At 48.2% G+C, this 15,427-nt stretch overlaps 1 protein-coding gene across 4 annotated transcripts; it reads right to left on the reverse strand.

Moving 5' to 3' along the window:
• Positions 1–1,029: 1,029 nt before the first annotated feature.
• Positions 1,030–14,078, reverse strand: TAP2 (transporter 2, ATP binding cassette subfamily B member). Of its 4 annotated transcripts, XM_045795554.2 has the most exons (13): positions 13,753–14,070; positions 13,316–13,400; positions 12,701–13,201; positions 12,497–12,611; positions 11,150–11,280; positions 10,659–10,864; positions 8,218–8,415; positions 7,970–8,098; positions 6,644–6,832; positions 6,332–6,505; positions 6,005–6,164; positions 5,521–5,657; positions 1,030–4,927 (listed from the first exon to the last, which is right to left on the reverse strand). In XM_045795554.2, the coding sequence occupies exons 3-13, from the start codon at positions 13,191–13,193 to the stop codon at positions 4,748–4,750; spliced, it is 2,112 nt and encodes a 703-aa protein (XP_045651510.2). In that variant the 5' UTR covers positions 13,194–13,201; positions 13,316–13,400; positions 13,753–14,070; the 3' UTR covers positions 1,030–4,747. The 4 variants fall into 4 exon arrangements, with proteins under 4 accessions (XP_045651510.2, XP_045651511.2, XP_045651509.2 ...); XM_045795555.2 differs by lacking the exon at positions 13,316–13,400 and having other exon boundaries at positions 13,948–14,078; XM_045795553.2 differs by lacking the exon at positions 13,316–13,400 and having other exon boundaries at positions 13,854–14,070.
• Between the last annotated feature and the right edge of the window lie 1,349 nt (positions 14,079–15,427).

Genomic DNA, 15,427 nt, shown 5'->3' on the forward strand with positions numbered 1-15,427 from the left:
TTCCTCTTACTGGCTTAAGAATTTTAAATTCTAATTATATTAGTTAAGAGTTACCCCTACAATTTTTAAATTTTTTTTATTTAAATTCAATGTAATTAACATATACTGCACTATTAGTTCCAGAGGTAGAATTCAGTGATTCATCAGTTGCATGTAACACCCAACACTCATCACATCAACTGGCCTCCTTAATGCCCATCACCCAATTCACCATCCCCCACGCACATCCCTCCAGCAACCTTCAGTTTATTTCCTATAGTTAAGAGTCTCTTATGATTTGCCTCCCTCTCTGTTTTGATCTTATTTTATTGTTCCTTCCCTTCCCCTATGTCCATCTGTTTTGTTTCTTAAATTTCACATATGAGTGAAATCCTATGGTATTTTTCTTTCTCTGATCGACTTATTTAACTTAGCATAATATACTCTAGTTCTATCCATGTAATTGCAAATGGCAAGAATTCATTCTTTTTGATGGCTGAATAGTATTCCATCATATACATATATACCACATCTTCTTTATCCATTCATCTGTCAGTGGACATCCGGGCTTTTTCCATAGTTTGGCTATTGTGGACATTGCTGCTACAAACATTGGGGTGCAGGTGCCCCTTCGGATCACTATGTTTGTATCCTTTGGGTAAATACCTAGTAGTGCAGTTGCTGGGACATAGGGTAACTCTATTTTTACCCCTACGTTTTAACATAGCTACCTAAACTGGCAACATCCAAAGTTAAACTCTACCCTCCTTCCAAATAAGACAAAGGCTTTAGAATGTTTTACTTTATCTGCTTCATTCTCATGTTGTGATTGTTCTATCGTGTTCTTAAATTTAATAGTCATAACTGTTAGTGACTTTTATAGTCATCTTTCATTCCTCATTCTGATTTCAATATTTTAGACAGATGTTTTGTTGTTATTGTTTTGTGTGTGTGTGTTTCTCATCTTTGCTTCCTGTGTCCCAATTTTTCTTGCTGAATTTAGTATCCTTATGTAAGTGGTAATAAAAGAAAAACAAATGACAACTACCATATGATGTCACTTTTTATCCATAAGATTGACAAAACCTAAAAAGTTAATTTAACAACACTCTGTGTTGATGAGCATGTGGGGAAACAGATAAATTCACATATTGCTGATGGAACTGCGCATGAATACAACCTACAGGAAGGCAATTTTGCAACATATAGCAATATTAGTAATGTATACACACCTGGACTCAGCAACTCCCCCTTTAGAATTTTACCCTACGGATATTCTTGCACATGTGTATTATAACATCTACACAAGGCATTGCTTAAATAGCTAAAGACTTCCAGTAACCTAAGTACCCACCAATAGGAGAAGACAAGCTAAATGAAATACGGTACTACCATAAAATAGAATGCTATATAGTCATATATTTCTAAGTGTAAAAAAGAAAGTTCAGAGCAGTGGATCTAACAACCTGCTATTTGTGAAAATAGGGAACAAGAACACATATACATATTTGCTCAAATATACATGAAATTTCCCTGGAAGGATAAACATAAAGCTTGGAGCATGGACTGCGTGTGCAAGGGGTCTTGGCAAACCATGGGAAGGATGGGAGTGAGGGTTTCCTCTGCATACCTTTTTGTGGCCTTTGAATTTTAAATCACATTAACATATTGCCTATTTATATAAATTATATCTTTAAAAAAAAAGAATAGTAGGAGGGTAAGCAGACAGAGGGAGTACAGGCAACTCTTTTCAGGAGTTTTATTGTAAAGATGGGCAGAGTCCACCTCTTCCAAGCTTTGTGACCCAGGCAATGTGCCTAAACCCCCATTTTCTCATTCTTAGAATTGATATATTAATATCTGCCACACAGGATTATCTCGAAGATAAAGTACAAAGATATAAGTCAGGCACTTAGCATAGCACTTGAATGATTATTGTCATCAAAGTTATTACAATTCATAAGTCCATAAAACTCTAGGTTCAAAACCCAGTATTTCCTAGGATCACTAGATGGGCATCAGACTCAGTCAGACGGGTGCTTTTTTGGCTCAGTCAGCGCCAAAAACCAGAAAGATCTTTGTTTTCCTTACTCCCTACTACTTTCTCCAAAATTCTGACAACTGCACTCTTCCTGCTCTTGAATCACAACTCCCATGTTTACTGCAAGTGGGCTACCCTACTCGGCTGAGGAATAAAGGACTTGAAATTCAATGCCATTTTCACACTGGGCAAAGCAGATGGGGTGGGAGGTTGTCTGGGGGATCCAGACGTTTCCCCTCTCCATTCATATCATCCTTTGGAAAGAGTAAAATATGACCAAAGGGGAAAGATGCCTCAAGTAAGTGACAAGAAGGGGAAGTTAACAGGCAGGCAGATCAAATGGTGTTGGAGGGAAGGCAGGGTGAATGAAAAGAACTAGAACTCGGGAACAGACTAGAATTACTCATATCTGTGGTTACCAGACAGACCACACTTGTAGGTATTCACCAGAGTTCCACACTCTGACCTCCAGCGAACATTTCCAGAATGTGTCCCTGACATAAGGACTCTCCCTGAGATAACCAACTTTCGAGACATCCTAAGATCCTGAGGTCTGCTGCAGCTTTCTGAACTGCCCATCTGGATGCCTGAGTTTTCTTCCCAGCTCAATCACTGAGTAGCCCTGCAATTTCAGGCCAGTTTTTCTTTCTGTAAAGTAAGATTTGACAGCTATGTTATTTTAAGATGCCTTCTAGGCATAAACTATTAGGAGCCTATGGGTGTCATACTGAGGATATCCCTTCTAGGCTTGAACTATTAGAAGCCTATGGCTGTCATACTGAGGATATCAATGAATTTAACAGATTATCTTCCTCCATGAGGGCAACAGTTTCCCTAAGGTTGGGAGATACAGGAATGATTATCTCCATTGTATAAATAGAGGAAGGACCTTTGGTTGAGAGGGGAAGGAATTAGGCCAGACTTGTCTCTCTCCACGTGGGTATTTCACATTCAGTGATACTCGAGACACAAACAGCAGAAGGAAGCAAAGGCTTATCTGCATAAGAAAGCTCCCTACTCTCACCCTGCCGGGTTCCCAACAACAGTTACCAGGAAGAAAAAAAAAAGCAAAACAGCATAAGTTCTGGCTAGTTCCTTGCTGGAGCTGGAAAGTACCTGGTGTTTCTGGGAATGTGAAAGTTTCTCTTTCCTAGAATAGGAACCTTCAAAGGTAAGTCCCTCCCAAAAGGCAGTAATGTTCACAGCTCTGAATTTTCAGTGGTTGGCAAGAGGAGGCAGGACAGAGAAGATTTACTCATTTGTGCAACAGACATTTGCTTATTGTCTGCTTTGAATCGAGCCCTGAGCCAGGTAGTCGATATAAAGTTTGATAAGATATATGGCCTTCCCCCCAGGAGGTCATGGTCTAGTGGGAAAACAGAGGGGTGGGAGGATAAGGAGTTTACCACAGGCTGTGAAAGAGGTAAGCCCTGGGGGATAAAAGGGCAAGGAAAGGACACTTTCTCCAGACTGCGATCAGAAAAGGCTTCCTGGAAGACCTCACCCCTGAGTTAAGCCCTGAAGGACTTGGGGTAAATCGGGAAGGGTGGTTCAGGAAATAGCAAGAACACACCATGTGCAAAGGCACAAAGGCATGAGGAGGGCTGTAAGTTTGCAGTGGGAGCTTAATGCAACAGGAAAGGGTGCTGCGAATGAGCTGCACAACCTTGCATGCCGTGAGAAGATCAGAGCAGAAAGGGATGAAGAGCGCTTGAAGGACTTTATGGAAGTGACGTCATCTTATGTGTCTGCTAGAAAGAAAAATGACTTCATGAAGAACGGCTCAGTCAGCACCAAATGAACCAGTGGTTCAGCACCAGTGAACCAATGGTGGGGACACCTCTCTGGAGATGAGATCATCTAAGACTAAGTGAAAGTTGTAATAACAATGGGGCTAGAGAGAAGGCAGTGGATTCCGAGCTATTGACTGGATCTGAGTATGAATTCAAGATTAGGAACACATGATGTCATATAATTTATTGGTTGAGATTGTGGACTCAGGGGTCAGGCCTGGATTCAACTCCAACTCCAGCCCTGTGTAACCTTGGAAAAGTTGTTTAATCTCTTTGAGACTCAGTCTCCTCGTCTGTAAGATGGGGATAATAACAACCAACCTCATAGGGTTGAGGAAAAGGACTAAGTATGATAATACCTGAAAAACGTTTGCATCGTTCCTATTCATATTAAAACTCTATAAATGGTAGATATTACCAATGTTTTAACATTGTTAATTAGGAAACTGTGCTTTATGCCTCTCTACCTTAGGCTCCCCCAGAATATCAGACATCAGTGAGAATGGAGAAAGATACAGAAAGGCAACCTCATGAATATTTACATCATATTGGCTAATATCTATCTCAAAGAACAGATAAGACACAGGTAGCTGGCAAAATAGTAGCTATGGTGACCTCTGGGAAGTGAAACAAAGGTTAGTTTTACTTTTCTCGATGCGTAAGTGCTATTTACATAATAAGGAAAATATTTTCAAATAGATATATTATGCCACAACACACTACTCAGCACCAGGGAAATGAGGATCTTGGAAACAGACGGCACCCCCACCTCCGGGGACTCCCCGCCCCGCTAGGAGCACACATGCTCCAAACTTCCGCCATGCCCCCAGCTCTAGGAGCAAGTACCTAGGGGCACAAGCGCAGCGAAACTCCCAGCACGAGCTACCCTGGGTCATGGAGATGGCCGTGAGAAGGGCCGCGTGTGCCTGGGGCCTCAGTCCTCCAGGAGCTGCTGCGCCAGGCGGGAATAGAGGTCCTGCCCCTCCATGAGCTGCGCGCGCTCCAGCAGCTCCCCCTGCCTGAGCACCAGGATCTGGTCCGCACTCTGCACCGTCTGCAGCCTGTGAGCGATCACCAGCACCGTTCGGTCCCCGCGGGATTTCCAGTCCTGCAGCTGAAGGGGGAGGATCATAACGCCTCAGAAACATAAGAACACAGGCAGCCGGGGGGCTCAGTTGGTTAAGTGTCTGCCTTAGGCTCAGGTTATGATCCCAGAGTCCTGGGATCAAGGCCCAAGTCGGGCTCCCTGCTCATCAGGGAGTCTGCTTCTCCCTCTCCCTCTGCTGCTCCCCCTGCTTGAGCTCTCTCACTTGCTCTCGCTCTCTCGCTCTCTCAAATAAATAAAATATTTTTAAAAAATAAAGGGAAAGGTAAGAACAGGATGGGCACCATATCCCAACTGGGCACCACCTCTCATGGCGTAAAGAAGGCGTGAAAGATGACAACGTGGGAAGAGTGGACGACAGACCCTGCACCACGTCTCTCTCAGCTGTCCTGCTGCAGGAGGCACACAGAAAAGGGAGCTGTGGAGAAGGGGGGGTGGTCCCACACCCCATACTCTCCGTTCCACTCCCCACCCCCTGCCAAAGCACAGCTACTCTTCCACTAGTGGGCCGTTCGTCTTGCCTCTGCCCAATTCTGCACTAGCTGGTCCTTCAAACGTGCCGCTCAGGTCCCACCACCCCGCCCTCCCACACCAGTACTCACCGCCTGCTCACACTGGACGTCCAGGGCACTGGTGGCTTCATCCAGGATGAGGACTCGTGGGTCCCGCACAAGGGCCCGGGCAATGGCCAGACACTGTTTCTGTCCCACAGCCAACTGGTTGCCTCTCTCCCCTACATCTGAGGAAACGCAGAAACACCTTTCTTCAGACACAAGTGGCCACGACAAGTCCTCCCCACGAGCACGGGCAAGTGCACAACTGGTCCTTCCACCAGCACCCATTAGGAGGCGTGAGAGCCGGTGTCAGGAAGGCAGGGGGGTGGACACCTGCTGGGGCTGCCCTCGGAGAGGGCCACAACTACCCTGAGGCTGCCGGGAACAAAGACTCCCAACCCGGAGGGCCAACTAGAGAACTCCTGGTGCTGAGGAAGGTGGACAAGTGGGAGCCAAGCAAAGGGCAAGGAAACAGCAGACACAACCCGCACCCCCAAGCAGCAGCTTCAGTTCCTCTTCTGACCGAACGTACCTGTATACAGCCCGTGCTCCATCTCCTGGATGAAGCCGTCGGCGTTGGCGGCCTGGGCCGCGGCCATCACCTGCTCATCACTGCAGCTCTTCAGCCCGTAGGCAATGTTGTCCCTCACAGAACCGGAGAAGAGCACGGGCTCCTGCCCCACCGAAGTCACCTGTGCAGAGGGGATGGGAGTAGGGGACGGTGCGTCAGGGATCCGCTTTTCCTCCTGCTCTAGCTCCCTCAGAATAGGCTCCCTGTGCTGCTTCCCACGGATCGGCCGTGCTCTCTGCACCCGCTTCTCCCATCTCCTGCCCCTCTTCTTCCTCCGCGGCCACCCACCTGTCGGTGCAGGTAGCGGTGCTCATACTGGGAGAGGGGCTGCCCATCCAGCAGCAGCCGTCCCCCGGTGGGCTGGTACAGATTCTGCAGCAGGGCAGCCACTGTGCTCTTCCCGGACCCGTTGGGCCCCACCAGGGCCGTCATCTGACCAGGACGCAGGGTGAACGTCAGCCCCTAGAAAAGCCAGGAAACGGTCAGAGGCTTGCCTCAGGGCCCTCCCCTTCTCGTTCTGTCGGAGAGACGATCCGCTTCTCAGGGCAAAGGACCCACAGGCCGTGCAGGCTGCCTGGGAGCGGGGCCCCTTTCAGACACCTTGAGCACAGGCTGGTCCGGGCGGTTGGGATACGCGAAGGAGACATCCTGGAATTCCACCAGCCCCCGCAGAGTGGGAGGGGCCAGCGTCCCAGGCGGGGGCAGATTTGGCTTTCGGTCCAGGTACTGAAACACCTTCTCGGCAGCCCCTACGTTGCTGAGCATATCCCCACACATGTAAACCAGGGTCTGGAAAACAGGAATGGAGGGGTCAGCTAATCGAATGCAGCTTCACCGGAAAACCAGCTCCCCAGCTCTTCACACACTCCCCTGCCACACTCCGCCCACGCCAAGCTTCCCCTCCCCTCATCCAAAAAGGGTTCCCTACCCCTAAATGTGCAATTTAGATGGAATTCAAAGGCAACCCAATACCCTAGCGGGCCAACCTGCAATGTAAAGGATAGAGAGGTCCATACTCCTCCTGTTCAGCGCTACTTCTGTCCCCAGACCCGCCAATTACCTTTCTGTATTACCTGTGCACGGTTCTGTGCTGCCTAACTGGCCAGGGGGCTCCTTAAAAGCAGGCACTGTGCCCACCTCATCTTTGCAGCCACCAGCGTACCTAGCACCGCTCTCCATACACAGAAGATGTTTCACAAATATCTAAGAAAATTCTAAAATAAAGACCAAGGTGAAGTAACTCTCTTTGAAAACTGGTAAATATAGGGCAAGAACTAAATGCTCTTCGGCCTTTCCTACTCCAGCTGCACCACTGGGTCACCAAAGAGTAGCGAGGGTAAGTCTCCCTGGATAGATGTAGTCCCGCTAATAAGTGGAGGAATGGTAGAGCGTCTCTGTCTTGCAGCCCCTCATAATTTTAATGGATCTAGGCACTGGGCACTAATGGCTGATGCTACCACAGGCCTACAGAAGAGAGATAAGTGTAATATACACACACGTTACATATACGAGACAAGTGGAAATACGACCCCTGTATCTGATGAATTTTAGGAATTACTGTTACACTGTTTTGGTGCGATAAGGGCTTCATGGTTATATTTTTTTAATGTTCATGTTTTAGAGGTGCGCCCTGAGGCATTTACAGATAAAACTGTGTCTTAAATTTGCTTCAAAATCATAGGGGTGGGGGTACCGTTGAAACGCAGCGGCCATGAGTTGATAATTGTAAAGCAGGTGATGGGTATATGCAGGTTCATGATAGTTTATCTTTTTTTTTTCTTTGCGTATGTTTGAAATTCTCCATACTACAATGAGTTGGGGTTTGGTTTGGTTTTGTATTTTTAAGGGGTGCAAATAAAGCCCAAGGCCCAGAGGCCAGAGAGAAAAACAGGGGGGATAAAGACTATGTCCAGGCTCCTGACTCACCTGCACATAATGGCCCATGTCCTCCTGGTAGAGCAGGAAGGAGAGCAGCCCACCCTGGGTGAGGTCCCCGGCCAGGATCTGCTGCAGTCCACAGTTCAGCATCAGCACCTGCATTCCCAGGTGCAGCATCTGCAGGGCAAGAAGAGAGCACTGAGAAGGAGTCCGCTCCTACCACCCTGAGCAGCGGGGACCCAACTGCCTTCCCTGGCCCTCCCTGGGTCCTACCCCCAGCCACGCAGCCTCCTCACCCTCTGAAAGAGTACGTAGAGGGCACGTTCCAGGTCTCGTCGCCACCACAGCTGCCGGCACTGTTCCAGGGCCTCCTTATAGAGACCAAGCTCATGCTCCTCGGCCCCAAAACTGCGCACGGTCTGCAGCCCTCCAACTGCCTCCCGCACCACCTGTCCTGCTTTTGCCACAGCATTCTGGATCTCCCGAAGCACTGCCTGCAAAAGTGAGCCAGGGGGTGTAAGGGGCTGATGGGACAGAAGACAGGAGACCCCCCATGTCTCATCCCTGCCCTGGAGATGCTCCCCCGAGCTACCTAAAAACATCTCACTGTCCTCTTTCCCTCTTTCCTACATTTCCTTCCAGAAGGACTAACGAGAGTAGAAAGGAAGGGAACAAAATGTTACTGAGCTCTCAGTGCTGGGTAGTACAGGGGGCACAGGCGGTTTTGGCCCCTTCATTTATGGGATTCACACCACCCTTGGTGTCTGAATGAAGGCAGAGGGATCATTTTCCTAAGGGGCCACAGCTAGTTAACAGAAGGTGGGGGGGAGGATGTAACTCAAAACGGATCAAAAACCTAAACCAGAGTTAAAACCATAAAACTCTTAGAAGAAAACACTGGAGCAAAGCTCCATGACACTAGATTTAGTGATGATTTCTTGGATATACACCTAAAGCACATGCAACAAAAGAAAAAACAGATAAGTTGGTCTTCCTCAAAATTTAAAACTTTTGTGTATCAAACAACTCTATCCACCAAAAAGGAAACCCACCGAGTGGGAGAAAGCATTTTTAAATCATGTATCTGATAAGGGGCTAATATCCAGAATAGTGAAAGAAGTCCTACAATTCAACAAGTAAAACATAACCCAATTTTAAAAAGGAGCAAAGAACTTAAACAGACATTTCTCTGAAAAAGATATAAAAATGGCCAACAAGCTCATGAAAGGATGTTCAACACCACCAGTCATTAGGGAAATGCAAATCAAAACCATGGTGAGCTAGCATCTCATAAAAATTAGGAGGGCTGTTATTTTTTAAAAAGCAGCGCATGTATGTATACAGCAGAATTTTACTCAGCCGTAAGAAAGAAGGAAATCCTGCCACTTGCACAAACATGGATGGACCCCGAGGGCATTATGCTAAATGAAATAAGCCAGACAGAAAGACAAATACTGTATGATCTCATTTATATGTTCTATTTAAAGAAAAAAAAATCAAAGAAAAAGAAATCAGATTTGTAGTTACCAGAGACCAGAGGCAGGGGTGGGGGATTGATTGGGGGAAGGTGGTCAAAAGGCACAAACTTCCAGTTGTAAGATCAATAAGTACCGGGGATGTAATAAAGAAGAAATAAACAGAAGATAACAAGTGTTGGAGAAGGATGTGGAGAACTCGAAACATTGCCAAGGGGAATGTAAAATGGTGCGGGCCCTGTGAAAACAGTATGGCGGCGGCTCCTCACAATATTAAAAACAGAATTACCATGAGATCCAGCAATTCTACCTCTGGGTATACACCCAACAGAACTGAAAGCAGAGACCTGAACAGATATTCGCACACCCATGTTCACAGCAGCATTATTCACAATAGCCAAAAGGTGGGAGCCACCCAAGCATCCAGCGACAGATGAATGGATAAACAAAATGTGGTCCATGCATCAGTGGAATATTAGCCTGAAAAAGGAAGAAAATTCTGACACGTGCTACAGCAGGGATGAACCTGGAGGACATTACGCTAAATGAAATAAGCCAATCGCAAAAAGACAAATACTGTATGATCCCACTTACGTGAGATACCTAGAGTAAGCAAATTCATAGAAAATAGACCTGTCATTGCCAGAGGCTGGGAGGAGGGAAAGTGGGGAGTTATGATTTAATAGGTCCCGAGTTTCAGCTTGGGAAGATGAAGAAAGTTCTGGAGATGGATGGTGGTGATCATTGCACAACAATGTGAACATACTTAATGCCACTGACATGGCACAATTAAAACTAGTAAAAATGGTAAATTTTATGTTATGTATACTTTACCATCATTTTTCTAAAAAGAGAGAAAGCAGACCTGAGATTCCGACTCAGGACTTCCTGACTACACTTTCTACTTTCTCTACATTCCATCCAAATTCCTTCCCCTGATTAGAAAGGGGAAAACTCTACCTAAAATCCTCTAAGACAGCATTTTTAATCTTTTATGGGGAAGGTATATACAGACGCCTTTGAGAATCTGATAAGAAGTTATCCTGATCCCAGAAAAATGCTCCCTTTTCTTCTCCCTCTCTCCTCTCTCTCTCTCTCTCTCTCTCACACACACACACACACACACACACACACACTTGCACAAGTCCCAGGGCTCAGGGCCCTTCTCAAGCCTGTCAGAACTGCTGCTCTTGAGGCTGAGAAGAGAAGACCCCTGGGAGAGCCTTCTTTTGCCCTGGGGATTCCCTAACACCCCCACATACCTGATGGCGGACATCGTACAGTTTTTGAGCCGTTATTTCCAGAGGCACCTTGAGCAGAGAGAGGAGGGCAAGTCGAGGGGACAGACTGAGCATGAAGCTGTACAGCCCCACCACTTTGACCACGCTTCGCAAGAGCACGTTGGCGTTAAAAGCAAGCCAGCAGCTCATCAATTTGGTATCCGAGTTCAGCCTTGAATTCAGCTCCCCTAGGGAGGACAGAGCGGGTGAGAAAACCATGGGTAATGCAGAACCCCCAGAGACTGCCCCCGACCCTCCCCATTGGCACTGCCCCCTCTTCTAAACACCCCCCCCCAACACACTTGCAGAGACCGGTGGAGGTGATCTCACTACCCTGTCCCAAAAGACAGCTCAGCAGCTCCTCACCCCGGCACAGTGGGTGTAGGTGGGAAGAGAGGCTGTTTCTGGGATGGAGGGTAACTGAGGGGCAAGAAATGTCCAGGGGAATCCCAGACCTGGACTCCAGGCCCCACCTGTCTTAGTATCCTGGAAGAAGCTGAGGTCCTGGCGCAGAAGGGAGGAGAAAAGCAGCTGCCGGACCCGCACATTGATTCTGGACATGGTGAAGGTGAAGCAGCTTCCTCGGCAGCCCGCACACAGTGAGCTGTGGGGGGGGAGGGAACACGGGATGGAGACACAGGTGCACAGAAGGAGGGAATGAGTGAGAGAAGCAGAGGAGAAAGCACAGAATGAAAAGAAATACAAGGCTGGAGAAAGTGTACCATGAGAGGCAGAAGAGAAGCAGCGGGAGAGGGAGACAAGGGGAAGGGCAGGAATAAACAGAGGGAGGAAAAACAGGACAGGGAGAGCTAGATGTGGGAACAGAATCATAACACATACAAATTCACGAGCACCTATGGAGCTCACTCCATGCTAGACACAGGGAAGACTATAACAGAAATGAAGAGATGTTGTCAAAGGAATAGCCTATGGCCTCCTTCAGTGCTGTCCCTTTACTCTCCTCCTCTGTCTTGGTCTCTTTCCTCCCCACCCCAAAGTCCTTCTTCCTACCTTCTTGTGGGAACCTCAGCCATGAATTCCCTTGCCTTCCCTTTCTCTGGAGCCCCAGAGACATGCTGTTCCCTCATCTCTATTGTCCCTGCAGTTGAGAATTCCTCTTAGGCCAACCATTTATACAACAAAACTTAAAGGAAAAATGTGAACGCATAGAAGCAAGTATTTCACAAAATATGGTTCCTGTTTAGAAGGCTGTTGGGATAGTGAGACATAAAATGAGGAGGGTTTGAACTCCAGTGACCCCAGTGAGAATCCCCAGAAAAGAGCCAAAGGAGAAACACTGTGAAAGCAGAAAATGATGGGGCTAGTGTCTGAACATCAGAAAGGCATCAACAATACCGATGCTTGGAGCCTAAGAAACTGATTGTTTCGTACATGGGAATAAAAGAGGGAGCCATGTTCAAGAAGACCAGGAGGAAGTGTGATACAGTTGAAGCTCTGAATATGCAGAGTGTGAGGTGACAGTGGGGTGTCCAATGGGAATGTCAAGAAGACAACTGGATTATAAGACTTGAGCTGGGTGTAGAAATATGGGTCCGGGAGTCACTTCTGAGGAATTGGTTTCAGCAAAGAGTAGCAAGTATGGATTGGAAGCATAATGTTGGGTAAATATGGTGAATGGATGGATGGATGGATGGATGGATGAGTGTGTGAAAGAGAATCGCAAATAAACAAATTCACACATATTTTGGTTTCAGTATTTTATGTTTCGTGTACTAAAGGATCTGAAAACAGAGTTAGGAAATGGAGGGCCCCTGTAAAGATGTGGGGCTAGCAAATGAACCCAATCAAGCATCACCTACCTCCCAATGGAGAACAGACACATGAAAAGGATGGCGCTGGTAAAGGCATCAGGGTCGAAATCACCTCTCAGGATGTCAATGACATGACCCGAATAGTAAGGGATGACTGTCTCACCTGTAAGAGGCATGAAGGAGAACAGATGAACATACTGGCATCAAGGGCCTTTGCCCACCTCCGATTCCCATGCCCTCTTCCTGACTCACCCAACACGGCAACAATAAGGAAGAAGAAGGCTGCAAGGAGGTAAGGCAGGTCTGGCCAGGAGAGCTTCAGCAGCCTCCACATCAAGTCTGTATTGTTCTCCTGGCCCTGCTTCGTCTCTTGGGCTCCTGGAGAGCTCAGCAGAGCCCACATGGCCCAGCCTAGCCACACAGCCGCATACCCCAGCAGCAGCCAGCTCCAGGGTGCTGAAGCCACTCTGACTGGGGGAGCACTCAAGGCCCCTGGGACCAGGGCCCTCAGAGAGAGAAACAGCGGAGTCCCCAGGCAGAGCGGGGCCAGCAGTGTTCCCACCAATCCCAGCAGTCCTCCCACCTTTAGCAGCCACCAGAGCCCTCCAAGTCGCAGGGTCCCCTCCAGCCACAGGCCAGGAAGCCCTGGGGGAAGGAGAGCCCCCAGAGTCCCCTGAAGCAGCCATAGTAGAGCCGAGTCTGCCAGCAGCAGGAAGGCCCAGGGTCTCAGGTCAGGGAACAGCATGGTGTTATCTAGGAGTAGAAGATGAGGAATTACAGAGGTGGGGTCCCAATCCTCGCTCTTATGCTCACCGCCCAGACTCCGCTCAACCCGTCCCATCGGTTTCTCATTTTACCCAACCCTACCCTGAATGATCCCCTGGGTCCCTGGTGCCCATCGGTACGGCGGCTTATGACAGAAGGCGTTCTGCCTGTCAGAGGGAGCCTCATCCTTTAAAAAAAAAAAAAATCCCGTTGGGGCGCCTGGGTGGCTCAGTCGGTTAAGTGTGCGCCTTTAGCCCCGACTCTGGGCTCCCTGCTCAACGGGGAACCTTCTTCTCCTCCCTCCGCCTCTCCAGCCCGGCTCATAATCTCTCTCGCTCTCGCTCTCTCAAATAAATAAAATCTTAAAAAAAAAAAAAAAAAAAAGAAAGAAAGAAAGAAAGAAAAGAAAAGAAAAGAAAAGAAAAGAGAAAAGAAAAGAAAAGAAAAATCCCGTGACCCCCTCCCCCCATGCCCCACCCCCAGCCGCTGCCGAGTTCCGAAGAGCCGCCCTGCGGTCCGGCCGGCTCCCTTGCACTCACCGGGAGGCCAGAGGGACGGGAAGCAGGAGGGCGCGGAGTGGGTGGCGGGTTGGGATGCGTCGGTTAGCGCTGCAGGCTTCCGGCCGGCCGCCTGAACTCACCGGCGGCGGCTTCGGGACTGCAGCTCCTCCGTCCGGGGGGGCGTTCGGCTACGTGCTGAGCACCGAGCTCTGAAATCCGCTCGCGCTGGCTCACCTTCGTTTCCCGCTTCTGTCTGCTGGCGACAGTCTGCAAGCGGGGGCGTCCGGCGCCCGCCACTTTTGCTTTCGCTTTCGCTTCCCCAGACCGAGCCCTGGTTCCAGGCAGGGCGGCCACCAGCGGGGGACGCGCGACACCTGCCGTGCGCGGAAGCCCAGTGCCAAGCTGGGCGCGCACGCGCCCCGCCCCGCAGGGAGCCTCTTGTGCTTAGCAACAATCACCCTGGAACAGAAAACTTCTGCAAGTGTTTTAAATTGTCATTAAGTAAAATAAAGCTATTTCAAGGAATGAGATGTTTTGTAATTGGAGAACCACTGGATGTTCTTGCCTCCAGCTCTCATCCTGTTTTGAGAACTGCTTCGTCCTCCATCCAAAGCTCCAGTTTCAGGGTCTGGGGTCAAAACAGAGCCAGATTCTGAGCGAGAAACAATCTGGACCTCTCCTAAATAGAGGGTCCCAGACACTTTCACCGGGGCCTAAGTGGGTTTCCACTTACACAGATTTTGAGCTGAAAGGCCCTGATTCTTACCTTCATCCGCCCTCCTCAAGGCAACTCCTTGAGCAGAACACGTGTTCAGGTGCCTCTAGGTGTGTGCTTCAGATTATGTCATGGGAGCACCTCTGGCATATGAGGAGGACGGACTTTGTTTCCTGGTCCATTTTAACATTGATCAAGTGGTAGACAGGATTCTATAGGTCCTGCCTGACCCAGAGCCCATCTATGGAACATGCTGGTTTGTTTATTCCAGAAATAACTCTTCAGATTGAAACTACCTCCCCAACTCAAAATCTCCCCAAAGGAAGGATCACTTGGGTTCCAAACCACCCCTTTGAAATGTTACTGGTGGGGCGCCTGGGTGGCTCAGTCATTAAGCATCTGCCTTCCGCTCAGGGCGTGATCCCGGCGTTCTGGGATCAAGCCCCACATCAGGCTCTCCACTGGGAGCCTGCTTCTTCCTCTCCCACTCCCCCTGCTTGTGTTCCCTCTCTCGCTGGCTGTCTCTCTCTGTCAAATAAATAAATAAATAAATAAATAAATAAATAAATAAATAATCTTTTTTAAAAAAATGAAATGTTACTGGTATGTTTACCAATGAGGCACTTCTAGTTTAAGGGGGGGGGGGTATTTGAAGTAGAAGATAAGCAAAATGTCTCCAACCTTGCCATTCTGAGATTTTAAGAATCTCTCCCTAATGGAAAAAAAAGCTCCCTGTTCAACTGCTAACTACTTTCAAGGTTTTTTTTTTATTAACCCTCCCTAAGAGGGGACATTGTCTGTGCTCCTTGCAGCTCCAGCATGATTCAGAGAATCTCATTATGTCTGTCTCATTTTCTTAACCTGCGTGTATTTCACTCATATTTCCCTCTTCAGGGAGGGAGTTCTCTTCCTCTTCAATCATGGTCCTGTCCTCTTGCAATTGAGCATGACACCTCATGAAATTGAACCCCTAATGTCCATCTTTGCATTCAATATCCA

The sequence above is a fragment of the Ursus americanus genome, chromosome 32 (genome assembly GCF_024610735.1).
Source record: "Ursus americanus isolate L20-20 chromosome 32, mUrsAme1.1.p, whole genome shotgun sequence".
NCBI lineage: Eukaryota > Metazoa > Chordata > Mammalia > Carnivora > Ursidae > Ursus > Ursus americanus.

What these genes read in the sequence shown, in the direction of transcription:
- TAP2 (XM_045795555.2), bottom strand. Translation starts at nt 13,193, where the DNA reads ATGCTGTTCCCTGACCTGAGACCCTGGGCCTTCCTGCTGCTGGCAGAC. An exon ending in CCTTATTGTTGCCGTGTTGG is followed by an intron (nt 12,612 to 12,700) that starts GTGAGTCAGGAA and finishes TGCCTCTTACAG; the next exon opens with GTGAGACAGTCATCCCTTAC. An exon ending in TGTCTGTTCTCCATTGGGAG is followed by an intron (nt 11,281 to 12,496) that starts GTAGGTGATGCT and finishes CCCCCCCCACAG; the next exon opens with CTCACTGTGTGCGGGCTGCC.